Source organism: Manacus vitellinus, unplaced genomic scaffold, assembly GCF_001715985.3.
Source record: "Manacus vitellinus isolate BGI_N305 unplaced genomic scaffold, ASM171598v3 scaffold_7_pilon, whole genome shotgun sequence".
Classification (NCBI taxonomy): Eukaryota; Metazoa; Chordata; class Aves; order Passeriformes; family Pipridae; genus Manacus; species Manacus vitellinus.
In genome coordinates, this window is record NW_021940813.1 from 28678960 (window position 1) to 28699399 (window position 20440).

Sequence of the window (20440 nt, forward strand, 5' to 3'; positions counted from 1 at the left end):
TTACTCAATCATGGGACAAAAGTATCAAAAAAAAAATGTCAACAATGCTGAAAATACACACATGCAAGTTCTAATGTCTCTTGGGATGATGGCCACCCTTAGCAACACACCAAAAATTACAGGGGTGTGAATGAATTCATTCATGGACCTTAGTAGTGTTGGAGAGTGGTAAGAGAACAGTGTTTGTCAAGGCTGAAATACAGACCCAGATCTGGACAATTAAGAAAGTGGTATCTGCCTGTTCCAAAAGCCAGTCACTGAAATAAATGAATGGGCTCACATCTTGTAAGAGCCAACCTCAGCATTAGCTCAGCGCTTCAACTAAACCACAAACGAAGCCTCTCAAGGGCTCACAAAACTCTGTGTACAACCCACACTGCTCCTGCAGAGGTTGTTCGCTTCATGGTTACAGACAGATGTAACTGTTCCAACTCTTCAGTTCTTCCCCCTTTCTGGAGAGATTTCCAGCAGTCTTTCTGCTGCATTTTGTAACTGCTGGATGAAAACGTCACTTGATTAGTAGCAAAAGCATTGCAGACTCATTTTAAAGGAGAAGGACAACAGCTCAGATCAGCTTCTGAATATACCTTGCCCTACTCCTGCTCTGGTCCAGGCTGCTGGCCAGTCTGATTTCTTGTGGGATGAAGTTCTGCCAGAAGAAATGGCGGTGGGAAGGACTAAGACTCTTCAACCAGAAGAGGAAATGTTAAGCACTGCTCTTACATCATTCTACAAATCAAACCCAAAACATCAGAGTCCTGAAAGGAGAGAGATTGTTTGGTAATGCAGGGGTTTCCTTATGAATGGTAAAATCTAAAAGTAGCAGCTGTAGTGTCAGGATGCAGTTAAACAGACCAAAGCTTGATGAGCCCACCTCAACCTGAAGACAGGATATCTAGATGAAAGCATCTTTACCTTGCAAGTTATTATGTTTAAGAAACATCTCTAGGATGTGAAGGAAACCTGTAACATACAGCAATTGCCTAAGGAACTGAGAGACTTCAGGCCCTGGCAATGGCAGGGGAGCGCAGAGGGAAAGAAGCAGTCCTAATGAAAAGACACCTTTTATTCCACATACTACAAGGCAGCATTTATATCGGCACTATCACAGTTTTTTCAGCCTTTCCACAGGCATTTCCAGTTGAGAAGGCGTTATAACCAAGTCAAAACTCCCCAAGCTGGACACTGGCATGATGTCTTCACTTGGATTTGTATTTTGTTTCAACATTCACCATCACATGCCTGCCCTACTGCAAACACGGCAAGAAGAGTGCACCTTCTCCACTTAATCCCAGCTGTTTCTGTTCTGTCCTCTTAGCCCTGTGGAGAGAGTGGAGAAAGATTAAGTGCAGTGTGAAGATTAAGTCAGTCTGAAGGCAACAGGGCTGTGGTTGCCATGTACAGTACATGGGGGAAGTTGGGATGTCTGCAGAATACTTTGGCTAAAAGCTTCCCCTCTGAACTATTTTCATCTTCTATCTATTCTACTGAACAAGTTCCTTTTCAATCAACATGCTAAAGTCATGGGTAGCAAAGTGGAGTACACCTTTTCAAGGAATTCAAGAGTGACTTTTTTTCAGATACCAGCTGATTGCATGTATTTTATGAAGAGAAATTCACAATGGCCTTGCCAGTTCCAAAACTGGGAAATGAGCTGAGGGGAATGAAAATGTATCACTGTGGTAGAGGTGAGGTTCACTTCCCAGTTCAGCACTCTAGTCAGCCTCACATTTCAGGCACACACAATGGTTACAAAGTTCCTGCATAGTCTTGCCTTCAGTAGTCTATATGCTTTGTTCAGGTAAGTGTGGACGTAAGACATACATGAATATGACCTGTTCAATCAGAGCACAGCAGAACAAAGGAGTCTATTATTCTTGTTCAGGTTTTCCTCACAAATTATTCTCTGGGTATATGTCATCTACTTGGGACTTCTGCAAGGATTTTGATATGTTCCTCCACAACATTCTTGCCACTAAATCTGAGAGACACAGGTTTAATGGATGGTCTCATAGATGGATAAGGAATTTGCTGGATGGCCCTGTCCAATGAGGTGTAGTCAATGCTTTGATGTCCAAGAGGAAACCAGTGAGTGGTGTCCGTCAAGGGTTTGTACTGGGGACCACCGGCCATCAGTGACATAGACAGTGGGACTGAATGCATTCCCAGCAAGCTTGCAGATGACACCAAGCTATGTGGTGTGTTTGGCACACTGGAGGGAAGCGATGCCACCCAGAGAGACCTTGACAGGCTTGAAAGGTGGGCCTGTGCAAACCTCATGAAGTTCAACAAGGCTATGGGGAAGGTCCAGCACGTGGGTCAAGGCAACTTCCAGTATCAATACAGGCCGGGGGATGAATGGATTGACAGCAGCCCTGGGGATTAGGATTGGGGATACTAATGGATGAAAAACTGAACATGAGCTGACAATGTGTGCTGGCAACCCAGAAAACCAGCTGTATCCTGGGTTGCATCAAAAAAAGCGTGGCCAGGAGGTTGAGGGAGGTGATTCTGCCCCTCTACTCCACTCTTGTGAGACCCCACCTGGAGTACTGTATCCAGCTCTGCTATAAGTAAGACATGTAACTGGTAAGAGTGGATCCAGAGGAGGGCCACAAAAATGATATGAGGGCTGGAACACTTCTCCTACGAAAAAAGAAGCATAACCACTACAGTTCTGTGTGGAGAACAGTCCAGTGTCCAGTCATGCACGTACAGGATAACCACAGTTCGCTCTTTCATGAGCACATACACATAATGTGAAGTATCTGACCATCACAGAGTCATAGCAGAGCTTGAAAGTATGAACCCAAGTATAACCAATGAATGCAAATTTTCATGTTTTATTGAAATAAGTTTTGAGACATACAGCCAGCCACTTCCCATGTAATTTTAATGCAAATTTGTACTGACCTCTGTGGTCTTATCAGTACTAAACTGTGTAAAAGACTTGGAGGGTAGCAGCAGGTGGAGAAAAGAGAAGTGGGATGAGGGTTCATATTGTTGATGCTGAAATAAATAGAGGAGTTCCTCATATCATTGCTCTGCCTTTTCTGGCAGAAAAGCAGACCCCTTCTCCACCTCAGTACTTTCAAAGGAAAGTGAGACCATACTATTATAGCTGGAGTTACATGTGGTTTAATACTGTGAACCCTTCTGCTCTGGAAAAAAAGGTCTTTCCATCCTTTTCTAACTACTGATACTGTCACCTGGGATGGTGGTATCAGAGGGAAGTGTAATATGATGTATTTCCAGCTCAAAATCCCGGTCCTAAAATCAGGGAGTTCTCAGTGTCATATTAGAAAATCTCATTTCCAAGAACATATTCCAAATATTTCCTATTCTCAGGCATATGTATGGCTAAGGAATAAACAGTTCTAGAAATAAGCTTTTGTTCAGTAAAACTGAATTAGGCTACATCAGAAAAGTCAAGACAAAAAAAAATTGGAAAATTTCTTCTTAACTTGCTTTAAATGTAGATGTTTACTTTTCTATAACAGGAAAGCCATATAGCATTTTATACTCTCTATGGACCTGAAATGCTCTCTTGTTTTCTAATGCTTTTTCAAAGAAACAGCAGAATGAAGAAATGCTGAGCTATTGATATACAGAATGAAATATCCTGCCTCTCTAGAGGTCAGATGCAGCATAAGCACTGGCATAATGCATTTCCTTACATGGATTTACCACTGTTCCACCAGTGCTGGAAGGATTACTCTAGGGATGAGAGGTCCTTCACAACCATGACACTCAAACTTAGATTCATCAATTTTGCCCCTTTAACCTATATTTAAACACAAAACTAAACGACCAATGGCAATGGTAGAAGTACTCTAGCACTCTTCAGAACTGGACTCTCTCTCTGCCCTCCCCCTCTTCCCCCAATGCTTAGATTATTCTATCCAAAATTTTCGCTTACAGTTATTCAAATTCTTTGTCCCTCTAATGGTGCTCTCTCGAAACTCAAACTTGTGGCCTGGACACCTGCACAATGGAAACTAGAAAGAGATGTTAACCTTGCTCAAGGCTGACCAAAGAGGAAGTGAACCATCATTCTTGAGTTTTTATTTCCCCATCCCTTCCAGTGCGAGACTACTGACTAAATGGCATGGAGTGAAAAACTGTTCTCAGCCTTCCTTTAGGACTTTTAGTTCACAAAAAGTTTGCCACAGCACTGATTTCGGTCCTACTCTGCATCAGGTTGTTCTGCATGTATCTGTTATGCATTTGTTTCTCTGTTAAAGAGGCAGTATTACTTCCTCTTTAACTAGACATGCCCATGGTTTCCACACAAGTCATCTCTGAACACAATACTATCCAATAAAAGATATAACAATATAGGTGTAGAGATTTTCATAGGAATTCACCCCTCATCAAAGAAACAAATGTTCAAGGTATGACCTCAAACAAAAGACCTTCATAGGGTGTGATATGCTTGCATTTTGCACTGAGAAACACACGTTTTTACAAGGTTTATCTTCAGCTAAAGTGTAAAACTAAAGAAAAAAAAGTTTTAATTTTATATCCTGGCAGAGTATAGGGAAAATCATTGTTTATTTTTGCTTGTTGGTTTTTTTTTTTTTTTAAACTGTCTTTTCCCTTAGGGAAATCTAATTTTGGCAACATGTGTGGGATGGAGCACTAATCTGCTATTTTAACATGTGCATATCTGGAATTTTCAAGCCACTTTTCATCACCTTATGAACCTTCTCAAAATACTGCAAAAAAGAAAGGCACAAGGAATAACCCCCAAAAGAGAGACAGTGGTTGTTCTTGTGGCCTGATTCTTCCCTGTTAAAGTACTTACAGTCAAAACAACACTGAGTCAAACAACACTGATTAGTTCACATCTACTTGATTATAATAGTGTACTATTCCCAGTAAATTGCAGGGAGATGATAGCCTGAGGGTACTCGTAGGACAGGAAGCAACAGTGAGAGTATAGCTATATCTGCTCTTGTCTTGCTTTAAAAGATCCAATCACACTCTTTGAGATAACAAGCTCATATCAACAGGTAAGTCGAAAACTAGCCTGCCTGGAAGTTGAGCTGGTTTAACTTCAGCTGTTCTCTCAAACTGGGCTAGTTTAGTCAATGCAGACTGATGCACAAGAAAATCTTAGATCAGTTTAGACTAAACCAAAATTTGAAAATCACTTTATTTTCTTTTCTTTTTTATTTTAATTTTTCTTTAAGTGAGTAAAAACTGAATGCAAAAGCAATATCTACACTGAGATACCAAGGCTGTCCTGTGAGTTGTTTACATGCAATTAGCATGAATTGCCCTTGCCAAAGCACAGAGCAACCTGGAGCCACCAACAGTCAGGCTTACAAGGCAGCCCTTCTAGAAAGCAATCTTTGCTTCTCTTCTGGGTCAGCTTCTGCCTAGGACTCATAGGGAAAGAAATAAATGGTATAAATGGCCTAATGCTTAGAACAGGGAGCTGTGGGACTGTTTTCTCTAAGTTCAGCTGTACCCAGTGTATTTCCAGCACAGCGCAGGAACATGTAGGGCTGGAATAAAAGCTGGATCTGTCAATTTAGCCCAACTTCCAGGCTGGGACAGATGAGCAAATATGCCTGCAGTAAGCATAGGCTCTGCGTTTATACATATTCCAAAAGGGTTCACAAACTGACTTGAGAGGAAATGAGACTCATGAGTTATTTTGGTGCTAGTCTGCATGCAAATGAACCTCCCAAACAGGCAGACAACAAATTCAGATGTGCTTTTTAGACAAAGTAAATAAGCAGTCACAGAGTCATTTGCAAGGCCTATCTAAACCTGTTTAATCATGCTACTATAAGCTTGTTTTAAACTAAGTTCTACTCTTGGGAAAAAATGAGAGGGAAAAAAAAATGCATCCCCTATCTTCACCACTTCTGAGAGAGATACATGCACCTCCTCACAGGGGATGGCAGCTGCTACATTTAGCTTAGCTTTCAGCTGAACTGAAGCTTTCCACATAAACATCCAGGACACAGGCACTGGTTAATAAACCATAAGCTGCTCCAGAATCCACAGTGAGTTTTTGTGGATTTTGTTAAAGGCATAGTGAGTAAAAACAGTGGAGCAAGGAAATGTAAATGTTTTTCATGAGTCTAGATTCATACTATCAAAATATCCTAAATCAAGTTTATGAAATCTGAAAGGGAGTTTTGAGCTCTCACAGCCCAAAGTATCTGCTTATCCACTCTCTGAAGAGTGGCTGACATGACGTCTCAGATGGCTGGAAAACATTCCATAAGCAATGTGGAGGGTGTGGTGGCACAGCAGCTTGCCGAGTAGCACAGAAAACACATTGATTCCTCCTGCCTACTGTGTCTCCTATTAGATCCAGCACACCAGAAATGGCTGCTGGGACTCGGTAGCAGTGAGACTGGGTTTGAAATTAGAAGGAAACTGGTAGAATACCAAGAAACAGTTGTTTTGTTTTTCTTTTTCCAAGAGATGTTTACTGGTCACTGCTAGCACTGTTAGATCACTCATGGTGAGATTTAGTACAGTGCTTTTCCTTAGCTGCACTTGCCAATGTGTCATGCTGCACACATGGACCTGATTTGTACTTCAGGGTGAAGACGGTGCACTATCCTTTTGGTTTTAAAGACATAGCATTCAGAAATATGTTTCTGACTATTTTAAACATTTCTAACACATCCTGTTGCTGTAGTAGCAGAATAACAAGAACACAGTATTTAAAGCCTTGGAGGAAAAAATGCCAAGGTCTTTGAAAACTCTCCTGTTTACTTTTTTCTTTTTTAACCTACTCACTGAGTGATTTTCTTTTTTCTTGACTGACTATTTTGAGTGTACAACAACAAGGTATAGATTCAAACTGGTGTCTTCAGGCATGGAAGCCACAGAGGAATATATCAAGCAGTCTTCTCACTGCTTGTGTACTGATACAGTATAGAATCATGTACAGAAAATACAGATTTATGTCAGACATATCCCATTCGTTAACAAACATACAAAGCTAACAAGCAGTGTGTTCCCAGTCTACCATAAATTACTCAGACAATTCAAAGCAGTACTAAAATAAACAATATTTCTGGTCACTTGCACTATAAAGGAAAGCAGTTTCTTGGAATTCACAAGCCCACAAATGCTGATCTTGGATCTTCTGAGCATATGTTTAAAGTAAAATAATGCCTCCAAAGCATTGGAGACGAGGATACAGAAAAGCTTCTATAATTGCTTATTGCTTCTTCAAGAGTCAGGCTAAAAAGATAGCAGAACTGTACTTTTGTGAACACAGATTTGGAAGGGAGAAGCCGTAAAACCGTTTACTCTCTGAGACTATGGACCTTATATGCTGTTGATTCTGAAAAGAGACACACAGATTCTTCAGAGGATGCTGGCAGAACAGTGGCCCTTCCAGAGGGCAGCTGTACCCAACATAACAGCACTGGGCTTGCTGGCCTTTGGAGAGGGCATTTAGAGAAAATGCTGTGGTTGCAAGAAAACCGTGCAGAGCACACCCCATTTCAGGGACCCCAAATTGGCTACCAGGCTCTCTATGAGAGCTCGGTGCAGACCTGTGTGACTGTAAATTGCATGAGTGCACACAGGGCAGGAACAGAATCAGAAAAGCATACAAGTAGCTTAAAACAACGGTTCCTACTCCCACCCCCACTCCATTCCCATGCCCAGCAGAATTACTGGTATAGAAATAGCTATCCTTTGTTGACCTGCTTCACTGGCATGTGTTCAGAAGTTATCAGTTAGCTCATATACAAAGCACAGACAGGCCAAGCTTTGTAAAAGTTTCTTTTAAATACTTAAGATACTGCTACAGAGACAGTATTCAAAGACAGCTATTGACAGTTGATGTTTTAAGAAGAAGCTTCCAAAAAAATCTATTTCTTGTCCTGTGATAAGCCACATGACAAGACACGTCATTCTGTAAGGGAGGTAGGGAAAGTGTTTAGCAGTGTGGGAAAGAGAGGGCCAGGACTACATAATCTATTTGTTTGTTTTCCTGCTTGAACAACAGGGTTGCAGAATGACACAGAACAAAACAGCTATGAACATGATGGAGAGTTGTTCTGCTGAGCACAGTATTAATAAAAAATGTAAAAGCATTCTTGGACAATACATGAACAGGTTGGGATGCGGATCCTGTAAGACATTTGGGAATGAGCTTCTCTGAGGTTTGGCAAAAGGATGGTTAGCACTAGGTGCAAGAAAATTTTATGAGATCTAACAATAAGTTCTCTCTAGTTGTCACAACTTAAGACATATCCAAACAGGAACTACACTTCAATCCAACAGATAGGCATCACCATCCATGCTACTTGGCCATGGTCCTACTATTCATCCAACATTTCCCAAGCAGCTCCCTCAATTTCACTGGTCTCTCAGCAGGGCAGTATTTTCAAGAACGAGTATGAGTCTATCCCCACTAGTATGGAGTGTGAAAGCTAATGCTGCTGCATGAATTAACAGTTTGCATAGACAGGTTTTGGCCAGGACTTTAATGAGGATGGCAAGTATTCTCCTGGATAACTTATGGGGTGCTGTTACAGAGAGGTTCTGTGATGCTGCAGCTGCTGAAGACTTAGTACTTTCAAGGGTGCACTTTGCTACAACTTAGCTGATGCAGGAACCCAGGCTTGGATATTTCCTGCTTTCTCAGCTATTTTAAGAGAGTGGAGGTAGTCACATGTGGTTTTTTTACAGGCTCTCTTTCAATACTTGACTCCTTGAGGACCAGTCCTGTTTTCATTGGAATGAATGAGCATTCTGTCAGTGCCCCCAGTTTAATCCCTGAAAATTTACTGTGGACCTCACTGCTATTGTAGCATGGCATCTTGTAATCTGAAATTTATTTAAAAAATTATTTATCCCCATTTTGCGGAGCACACTTCTGAGATAGAAAAGTTCCATAATCATCTTATAATAGAGAGAACTAAGATATGGAAGGAGGATGAGCCAGAAATCCAAAGTGTGCCAGGTGTCTACAAAGCTGACTCTAAGTATCTCTATGATAACAGATTTCCTCAGTAAAGCAGGGTATGCTGAGCAAGCCACGCCACGTATACCCTGATGTGCTTGGCACATAAAGTTAGCTATGCTTCCCTAGGCAAGAACTGTCTCCTCAGCCTTCTTCCCCAACAGGACCCAATTCAATCTTTGATAACCTTTAACCTGTTTGAGGAGAAAATCATTCACTTCCACACAACAGTCCAATGGTTACAGGTCCAGTCAAACTGTACAAAACCTCATCACATATGCCAAAGATGAGATTGCAGGGGTAGTCCCTCCTGGTTTTTCCTACTGTGTCAATGTATGCATGTAATCACTGGCTGAAGACAAAGAAGTGTCTCCACAACTGATGGTTCAGGCACACATCTAGGCTCCACAGCTCACAGGAGCAGGGGAGTCTGTAGGGTTGGCAGGTGTCCTCTCAGCCTGCCAGCTTCCAGGAATAGAGCTGAGTCACTACATACTGCCAGGAGGCCTGGGATCCCAAGACAGCATAAGGGACTCCTTTGGGCAGCAAGAGTCTTGAAAGCTAATCTTCTGATGATTTGTACTTGGACACATTAATTCCTTTCACCATGTTTACCAACACCTACTGCTACGTGTCCAGTGGTCTTGGATTACAGAAATCCAACCATCTGCTGTGGATGAGTGGAGGACCTGGTGCCTTCCTGGGTCATTGTGAGACAGAGCTGGGACGTGTCCTTACCTTATAACTGTACCTACAAATGCAAAACATGCCTGTGTTCAGTAACCTAGATAAAATCTACAGATTTTGTTCTACGTAATGTACCTGAAGTCACAAAGGAACTCTATATTGGCACAAAACCGTGATACATCTTTGAGCACCTCCCTGATGCCCTATCCACTGGGAGAAATTTCCTCTCAGCGGGAACAGGATGGGATGTTTGAGAAGCAATTCAATTAACTTCTTTGAAACAATCAGAGTTTTTGAAACATTTGGCTTGCAGCTGATTAAGCTTCTTGCCATGTTGGTAGCTGTCATGTCATGTCTAAATTCTATGTGGAAATCACTGAAGATTAAACAAGTCTTTATCTCATGTTTTTACAAGCTATTCAGAGAAAGGATCTACCTACCATAAAGAATTATTTGGAAGGCACACTGACTTTTTTTCTCTTGGTTGGATTTTAACTTCATTAATGCTGATCTACCTCAGTACAAAATCTCTCAAATGAGAAGAGCTACTAGGAAAAAGATGTAGTGGAATTCTAAAAAATATTTTTTTTTTCTGACAAATACAGGAAACTGGAGTTAGTTGGTAAGAATGACGGGAGAGGAGTGCACACAAATAAATAGTATTTCAGTAACACCATTAAAGCAAGTAAAACTTCAGGTAATTTCCTCTAATTCTGCTGACAGTAACTGACCTGGATTATGTTTTGTTTCAAAATAGTACTGTTGGGCAGAGATAAGCACAGTGAGAGAGCAGTAAAACAGTTTTTGAACACAGACAACTCCAGAATGCATGCTCGCTGTCCCTTTAAATCTTGCAAGCTTTAATGCTCCAAGTGCTGGAGGGATATTCTGCAACACAGTTTCAGGCAAATTCCTAATTGAAACTGATCTGGTTTACAGGCAGGAAAAGTGTTTATTTATATTTAAGTATCTTCTCCTTGGGCAGTTAAAATGTGTTTTCAAGAATCAAGCTACAATAGAAGCCATCAAAAACCCCCAACATTTTCCAACCACACACAATTGCCCCAAATAATTCTTATTCAGATTCAGGGAAAAATTATGGTAAAACTTCTGATACTATGATGAGGTCAGTTGTTGGCAAGTGCTCTCATTTTAATGACAACCATAACAGTAATTCATTAGCACTACTAGAACAATCAGATTTAGCTGGTGTGGAGTGTATTGGTAAACAGCTACTTACTGTTTACCAATTCTTATCCTAAATGATGACTTACCAGCTCTAAGAACCTCCTCACCACCTGTCTTTGTTTTAAGTTAGTTTCACCATCCAGGTTAGCTGTTTCTATATGGCACAGCCCATCGGGATCACTCGAGGAGAGCAGCAATATGTCAGCAGGTATAATTTCATTACAGCGAAGCTGTACAAAGTCTCCGACTTTCACTTCTTTCCAGTATCTGCTTATATATTTCTTCTCATTTCTGAAAAAAAAGAGGACATTTACAGGACACATAAATCAAAAAAAAATGCACAGACTGAGATGCTTCTGATAGATCTGGTTTGATTTGTATCAGGAGTACAGCGCCTTTGGAAGATTCTCAGGAACTCTCCAATCACTCTGGGAAAAGCCAATGCAGAGTGCCAGGAGGTCACTTCCCAATGACTCAGAACCAGGTCTGAGTTACCAAGACACTCTTTTAAGACCCAGAGGACATGCTGAGGTTAGACTTGACTAAGCAGGATAAACAGGAGCTTCACATATTCTCCTTTCCCTCCCTCCATGCTCTGAGTCACCCATCTGATCCCGTAAAGGGGAGGGAGCCATTGTCCATAATGTGTGGAGTCACTTTTATGGCAAGGGGGGGATATGAGAACAGGTCTGGGTGCAGAACACCTGCTTGACTACTGAATGTCCTCCATCATGTGCCACCCTCTGATGCACCCTCAGACAGTTTCCACTTATTCCCTCTTACAACAGGGACAAACTCTGTATAGTGCTGCACATGATATCTGGACAAAGTTCCTAACTGAGAGAAATTTGCACTGTTCATCACTAAATGTAGAATTACAAGGACATGTCATGTGTGAAAATGCAGTCCCAGTTGCTCTTTTGAGAAAGGACACTGTCATTTCTTTAAAGTATTTCTGCTGTATTTCCATTCTAGCCTTAATGCTGTCTGTTACATAACTAATTTTTGCTTAGTTACCCTGAACCTTTCATTTTGGAAAAGAACCACTAAACCTCTCTAGTTTTAAAGGTCATGCTAGTTTGCTGCTTCTTTTATTTTTTAACTTTTTCTTGAGAGCCAGGGGAAAAAGGAACAGGTGATTGCTTAATTAATTTTAGCTAAAATTTCAGGTTTTAGTTTTATGGCACGCACAGACTCACCTGTTTTCTTGGCATTTGTGGAAATTGCTTTATTCTGTTGTGCTTTTGAAAGAAATTAATTTCAAAACAGCCACAATACTGACTTGGCAAAACACCTCCCGAAAATGGGAAGCTGCTATTCTAACACTTTTTTAAGCTCTCAGAAGGCCTTTGGCCGTGTGAGCACCAAGATGGTTGTCACTGCCACTGTCACCAGAGATGATCTCCTGGGATAGCACTTTCAGGGGAGATCTCATCACTCCCTACAACTACCTGAAAGGAGGTTGTAGCCAGGTGGGCGTTGGTCTCTTCTCCCAGGCAACCAGCAGTAGGACAAAAGGGCATGGTCTTAAGCTGTGCCAGGGGAGGTTTAGGTTGGATATTAGGAAGGAATTTTGTACAGAGAGAGTAATCAGACATTGTCATGGGCTGCCCAGGGAGGTGGTGGATTCACTGTCCCTAGAGGTTTTTAAGATGAGACTGGATGTAGCACTTAGTGCCATGGTCTAGCAACCACAACAGTGTTGGATCAAGGGTTGGTCTTTTCCAACCCAGTTGATTCTATGATTCTGTGATTTTAACTGGCAGAATGGGTTTCCGAGGGAGGGTTAGGAGTGGTGGCAGCTATTTTGTTTTTTAAAGTATATTATTTTAAAATACATCACTTTCAGTAGTAATATGAATAGATTTGTAACCAAGTGGAAACAAGGAAGTCCTAACAATGTTGTTTGGAGGTACTGATAGTCATGCCTTCGCTGGTGTTACAGGAATTAGTAACTTAATTGCCATTTATTCACATATTTAGCCCAAATCCTGAACAATAAAGGGTCAGGTAGCATAACAAGGATGTATCAGATCAGGTTTTACCTCCCAGAATTTTTTCATTGTCTTTTCATTACTTCCAATTTATAAGGGGAAGAATGAAAATTATGGCTGTGATTTCCATCTTGATAAAGCCTGAAAAGGATTAGTAAGAGCCAAGTGTAAAACATTATAATCTAACAAAGGCAGGTAATGCACATACTAAGTGCTGAAATTACCCATTTTCTTCACAATCAGGCTGAAACAAACATTTAACTTGTCTTGCTAGTGAGTATGAATTGCTTTGAAACCCACTGCACCATAACAGTACAAATTACCGCACTGCAGATCTGAAGGGTTTGTTAGCTCTGCAATCGGTAACTCTGAATCCCTTTACATGTTCTGTTGTTTTTCATTCTTTTTAATTTAACTGTGCAACTGGCTGATGTACAAATGCATGTACAATGAGCAGCAGTACAAAAGCATGATCAGGCTAAAAACAGCAAGTAGTCCCATACTATGCTATAAGCACTACTATTTTTTATTTAATTTCTATTGTTTGAAAAGCATTGCTATTTTAGCATTTCCTCATCCCTGACATGCTTAGCAACTGCCACAACTGTATGCACTGTAGCAGGAAGGGTGGATATCGAGCAACACAAGGCCAAATGGCTCTGCTGGAATAAATGAAGTTGTTCAGCCTGGAGAAGAGAAAGCTGCAGGGAGACCTTATCGTGGCCTTTCAATATATAAAGGGGGCTTGTAAGAAAGACGGAGAATTTTTACCAGGGTCTGTAGTCATAGGACAAGAGGTAATGGTATTACCTGAAAGAGGGTAGGTTTAGATGAAACATAAGGGAGAAATTTCTTATGATGAGGCTGGCGGGACCTAGAACTCCTTGCCCAGTGTAGCTGTCAATGCCTCATCCCTGGAAGTGTTCAAAATGGAGCTTTGAGCAACCTGATATAATAATGAAGTGTGGCCCTGCCTCTGGCAGGGCTATTGTGCTATGATCTTTAAAGGCCCCTCCCAAGTCAAACCATTCTGTGATTCAATGAATCCACGAATGCAAGATCTCCTGCACATGCACCAGGGCCCGAGAGCACAACTGCCTTCATCAGACACACAGGAACAATTTGGCTCAGTATTCCACTCGATCAGCTCTAACAAGGGTCAGGTAGTGGATGGAAAATTGCTGTCTTCATGGAAAATTGCTTTCTAATCCTCTTCAAACAGGGTTGCTCTATGGCCTGTAGCACAGCTTTGAACTTGTCTCATTGCAGCCAATGAATAGTCACAGCAAGTGTTCTCTGCAGAGTATGGCATAACACTGTTTTCAGATGGGGTGGGTCACACTAGCTGAACTATGAATACATCAGTCCTTAAAGAGCATTCCTTTAACGTGATCAGCCTAATCTTCTGAACACGCAGGTTTGCTCACCTCGAGACAACCATCATACCTCTAGCCAGTGCAAGCACAAGTGACCCCAGAGATAAAGTTAAATTTTTGCCATTGATTCTGCAGAGACAGGACTTTGTTGTCCAAGTTTTATATCACCTACTAAATGTTTATTCTTGCTGTTATACTGCACCAGTAAAGTTTTATGATATAGAGAGTTAGGAATGATGGACTTTACATACGAGAAGGAGCCCAAAATGATGACAGTCCTCTGCAGTCTCAGGACAGGGCTTCTGTGGTGGTGCATCCCCCACCCCTCTGCTCTACCTCATCAAGTCTGTTCTACAATCTCAGTAATTCTTGTTAGTCCTTAGCCTTTGTGTAATGACTTGGGCGATGAAGTGTCCCTTGACCATACCAGGAACTCTTATGTGGCTAAGGCAGAGTGACACTGTTTATATCAGGAACACCTGTTGCCTGACCAAGGAGAGGAACGAGAAATAATCAGTCATCCCCTAATAGCCTTAGAACATTACTCACCTGTATCATAACTCCAGTGGAATGGTACCCCATTGTTACTGGACTTTTGAATAATTTCAGGAATTATCGACTTGGGTTATGGTCAGGATGGAAGCTGATTAATGACTGAAGCCAATCATTTTACGACCCTATAAAGAGAGGTCCTAAGTGAGGCCCTTTGAGCTCTCCTGAACCACAGCAGGCTGCATCAGCATCAGAGTGGGATGCCTCTCAGAGCTCGCAAGCTCTCAAGCTGCAATACTCCGAGGACTGTCACCAAAAGCTGATGACTGGTCCTGGGCTGATATCCCCCACTCCTTGAGGTTCAAGCTTCTCCCATTGAGAAATTCCAAATGAGTATTTCACTGACACTCAAGTGGAATTTTTAACAGGTACCTTTGTGCATATATATATATACACGTAACATCTTTGTGTCTGTGTGTGTGCATGTGTGAATTGATTTAAACACCCTACAGATAAACTGAGTTACTCTTGTGATTATAGTTAATCTTACTGAATCACTAAATTAAGTCGATAATTGACTTCTGCTAAATCCTCCAGACATAAACTCTTGCCCAGGTCTGAGGCTAAGACTGGACTCAGCCACACCTAGGCTCCATCAGGACTTTAGAAAGCAAGGGGATCTATTCTGAATCTTGTGACCCAACAGCAGGATTTCCCTATTAAATCCCTTAGATATCCTGTTGACCAAGTCTGAGACTAAGTTTGGATTGAGCTGCACCTAGGTTCCATGAGAAGTTTAGAAAGCAAGAGGGTCCACTCCAAACCTCATGACTCAACAGAGAAATCTCCATTACCCCGTGCGACCTTACCCTTTTGCATCCCTGACCCCTTTGTAAATCACACAAAATTGATTCTATTTTCCTTGAATGCGTCATCAACATAGTAATAGAATGAACCTTGCCATCAAACTCTGTTAAGTCACACTTTCACAAATTTACATTAAACCCTGCTTTTGCTAATACCTTTGATGGTGACTATTAAAGTGGACTAAACCACTCATTTGTGGCAGCTGCAGGCACTGTTTGCAAGGGCCTTTTTAACAAAAGCTTTCGGCAAGTTTAAGTAAACATCATCAAGCCTCCTGAAATATTTTGCTGAAAGGCTTGAAGAATTCTGGCAGGAACAAGGAATAGGAGGCACCATCTCAGTGAATCCAGTTCCCTTCAGTGGTTGCATAAAACCATGACATGGATATTTAGCCCAGAAGCTAACAGCCCACAACTCTAGTTCTACCTGCCTTCATTTATCACAAGCCTGAAGATACATTTTATTACCTATAATAGGCTGATGCTACAAGAAACAAATGCTGCAAACCACGATGAACCACAAGAAGAAGTCAGAGATACTAAATCTTTCAAACCTGGAGAGTTACATAAAAGTCCTGCAAATCAATATGCTGCCATGAACTACTGACATTCTGCAAAAGGAATGGATATTTTTGTTACTTGCTAGTTAAATCACCTTGACGAACTATTAATTTTAGACCAGCTATGCCCAGCTACTATAATGTGTTGTGTTGAGCTCACATATTAAAAATGTGCATCCTCCTGCACACAACCTAATCTTTATCAATACATTTGCATGCAAAGAATTTATCTGTCATCTGTGGTTTAAAACCACGGTCATGTAAATCTTCATGCTTCTCTCTGCCACAATTGGAAGCAGAACTTGCCAGTGCTTTCACTTTTCTGAGCATATCGTTGCAGGTAAACATTGACTGAAATGTAAAGATAAATAGCTAAAAAGTCAGCTGGTACAGCTGCATTGACATCAACACTTGTTAGCCGACAACAAATGTCGCCCAGGCAGGAGTCAAACTCCTCTAGAGGTTAATGTTATTTTGCCATGATAAAGCATATCTGCTTTTGAACATTAAAAGGAAACTCTGAAAGATCCTTTCAAGTGTATGAACACAGAGAAAAATATGTTATTGCTATTAAAAATTTGTATTAGTCTACCTACTGCACATATTTGACCTATGCTCTGTTTTAAAATAGAACAGCCTACAGGTTTGTGCCAGATTTGAGATTGGCTTTGGTTAGCAGCAAAACTGCTACTTTGTTCAGCAAAAACTGAACAAATCAAAAAATATTGATGACTTTTTTCTTCGAATGTCAGTTTATAATTTGGAAACACAGAAACTCATAAATTACATTTTCTTTTCCTATTAACTATGCTTTTCCCTCTTCTGGTCTCCTTTGCAATGTGAGCTGATAAAGATCATGCCCATAATTTTGGTCTCTGGACATGTAGATACCAGTTTATATCTACACAAGGCTGAAGATTTTCAAACCATCTCCATTCAAATATTACAAAAATAATTGTTTACTTCTTTTGAATGTCTTTTTACTGTTTTGGCACAATAAGGAATTATTAAAAATTACTTAAGATAACAAAACTAAACATCTTGCCTCTTTTTTTTTTTTTTTTAAGTTTGGGAAAATTATCATAAGTAATGCACAGTAAAGAAATATGAAGGCTATGCAGCTGTAATCTGTTCCACTTGAGCGAGGCCAGCATACTAGAAATTTTATACATTAAATTGAGAGGATGGGGACTACTGGGTAATCATTCTTTGTTCTTCATTTCCTGTACTTTTCCAATGACAAAAATTACAGTTAATGAGTGGGATGGCTGATGCAGATTTTCTCCATCAAATCCAGTGAGTGACTGGGGCATCTGTGCTTCTATGTAACTCTGCCCTAGCTTAGTCCCAACTAAGCTCCCATATTCATCTTAGCAGGTTTTGTAGAATACATTTACGAGAAGATTAGAAGATATTCTCTTGTACCTTTTGAGGTGTTCAGCCTGTTCTATCTGGCTTACACAGCATAACTCTTACATATGTTGTGGCTGCAACCCAGAGATTTTCAAGCCTCTCAAAACATCCAAGTGAAATCTTGTTTCCCAGTCCAAGCCCATCCGCTGACCAGCTTTTGAAGTAACAATCTCTTCACTTCAAAAGAAATCTGACTCCTTTGCCTTTCCTGCCAGCTGAGGCCGGCCATTGAACCAGTAGGATTTTAAAGAAACACAGCAAGAAATTAAGTCTGTGGAAGAGGAAAAGCCCTCCACAAAAGACAGGTGAAAGAGTTGTTCGGCATGTACAAGGCATACTTTGGACTGATTCTTGATGTCAGCCAGGTCCTTCATCTCAGGAGGTAGAAATAAACTGGGGTAGCACAAAATACGTTTCAGGTACATCTCTGCTCTCAGTGACTTAAAATATGTTCAAATTAGTTGGCTACAAGTGCCGTGACAAGTCTTCTGGTTAGAAGCAAGCTAATTAAAAAACACTTGAAGCTAATTAGCAGGATCCCAGTAGAACAGCAACTTCTGAAGGAGAACCTCAAACTGTAACACAAATACAGAAGTGTCATATCAGCCCAAACTATCTTTAGAGAGGCTCCAGCATCCAGCTGTTTGTCAACAGGTACTTCATGCTCATACAGTTCTCCCAAATTGTCTGTTCTTTCCCTTGCCTGGGTTGGAGCCTTCACCTTCAATCCCCCACCTCTCCACTTCCCACACTCCTGTACGTGTGAAGAGGGTTCACACTAATTGAGTTCATAGCACTCTATAAACACTTCAGTGGCAAGCAGAGATTTGCATGAACTCATCACAGCCTACAACAGCAGAGCTGGTGGACAGCACCAAAATATGTGAACAAAACTGCTGTAATTTATAACCAGTACCAATTATGATTTGAAAACTACGGGTGTAGCAGTTCTCGGAGTTTAAAAACAAGCTATCTGTGAGACCAAGGCATACACTGCACAAAGTCTGAACATGTCAAGTATCTATGGAAACATGCTGAGAACCATTTGTGTACAAGTACAGTGTTGTGGCAAAATGAAGGAAAAACATGTAGCGTAAGTTAATGCCAAAGGAGGTTACATAGTGCCCAGAATATGTCTCCATTTCACCACACATGATAACATCTGTTTCTATGAAAATAAATCATGAAGAGACTCTGAATCTGATATTAATCAGACAAAACAGATTAATAGTGTGTGTTTTGGAGAAACATTGAAGAGAATGAAATCTCTCCATGACTGAAGTTTCTAAATACACTCCGCAATCTTCACATTATTTTAATGGCACTTAAAACATATTTTCATTGACTTCAAATACTTCAAATATAATTTTTTTCTTTTTTTGGAGGATTAGCATGTGCTAATGTATTTTACAGTTGCAAGGAGCAAATATGCATGTATAGCAATGATGAGGCATAAAGGTACTTTTTATTAAATTTACGCTTTCTGAAAATTGTTAATTTTTCTGCTACTAGTCAAATTTGCTATGAAATAAAAAGCACTCAGGAAACCGCAATGATTCAGGCTTATAATGTGGAAGTAATAATTTAACTTCTCTTGGCAGTGTTATCTCCATTATTATACCTCGTGTTGAAAGAAACCTCACTATTGTTAACTATAATGAAATATTTGCTACCCGGAATAAATGATTTTTCAGCCAAGAAACTTGTTGTTGCAATAACAACATAAAACATAAAAGCAGAACATGTAATGAAACTTTATACAAACTGAAGAAAGGAAAAGCTGCCTTTTAGAACTTGATTGTAAAACTAATGCTGTTCCAGAGAGACATCTAGTATTAGGATCTCTGTAAGTGGTATGATTCTCAACACTCTTATGTCTACTGGCAAAAATGCTAATAAAGTCCTATCACTCTTCCAGTAAAGAGATATACTGGGAGAGATGACTATCAGTTGCTTTATATATAGCAGGACAGACAGGTAACATTTAGTGTTGAGGCTTTCTAAAAGGATATCACACAAGGAGGTGGAGAAGTGGAAGAACGGCCTGGATGTGACCATGCTCACAGCCAGGTAAGATTCTCACCCTGATTACCAGAGCCATCACAGATATTAACACTGAATGTTTACATTACAGTGCTGCTCCAAGCCACTGCAAAAAGATTCAGCAGAGCTTGGTGCTCTGAAAACATGGAAGAAGAAACAATTCCCTGCCTGAAGGGAAGCCACTCAAATAGTAGATACACGACACAAATCTCCTGCATCTTCCTAAACAATCAAAGAAAAGCAGGGACTCTTCCTACAGCGATCCTAGGTGCCAAATTTTGGTAAGACATGAGCTCTATGTAGAAGCCTTCCAGGGTCCTTGTCCCCTAAACCAATAATTAATAGTATGAGGGCACTTGAGAATACCATCCAAGTGCCTAACATTCAGGTGCTAGCTGGACGAACAAATCCGGGGAACTAAATCCTCCAGTGGACCAACTCCTCCATTTGGTGCTCTCCCACTGCATTTTAAGGCAGTGACCATTCCAAGGGATTTCTTCGTATCTTAATGGTACATCCTAAAAGGTAAATTCAGCATGGCTCTGCACAGTTACTGAGGAAAATACCATTCTTTAACAGATTCAGGCATTTCAATGGAAATTTTATTCCTTCTCATTCCTGTTGTTCTACACATCTGCCTCATTTGATCTCAGGACAACCTGACCCACGACATAACAATGCATCAGTATATTCACTACATATACACAAAAAGCCATTTGTACAGAATTTCTAAAGAAATGTACTTCTGAAGAAGTGCAACAGTTTTTCAGATTAACATGAGACAGCTGAAAGATTTTTTATCAGAAAAGGTACTTACTGCTAATTACATACATGGTCCTGATGGAGTTGTTCACTGATACTCAGTTGG

The 20440-nt window shown here is 40.6% G+C and overlaps 1 protein-coding gene across 1 annotated transcript in view; it reads right to left on the bottom strand.

The window, feature by feature from the left end:
- The window catches only part of ATP10A (ATPase phospholipid transporting 10A (putative)), a 116197-nt gene that overhangs the window by 55863 nt on the left and 39894 nt on the right, over nt 1-20440 (bottom strand). The window contains exon 4 of the mRNA XM_029964774.1: nt 10915-11119. Coding sequence (XP_029820634.1) covers nt 10915-11119 — 205 coding nt within the window. The remainder of the gene's footprint in view (nt 1-10914; nt 11120-20440) is intronic.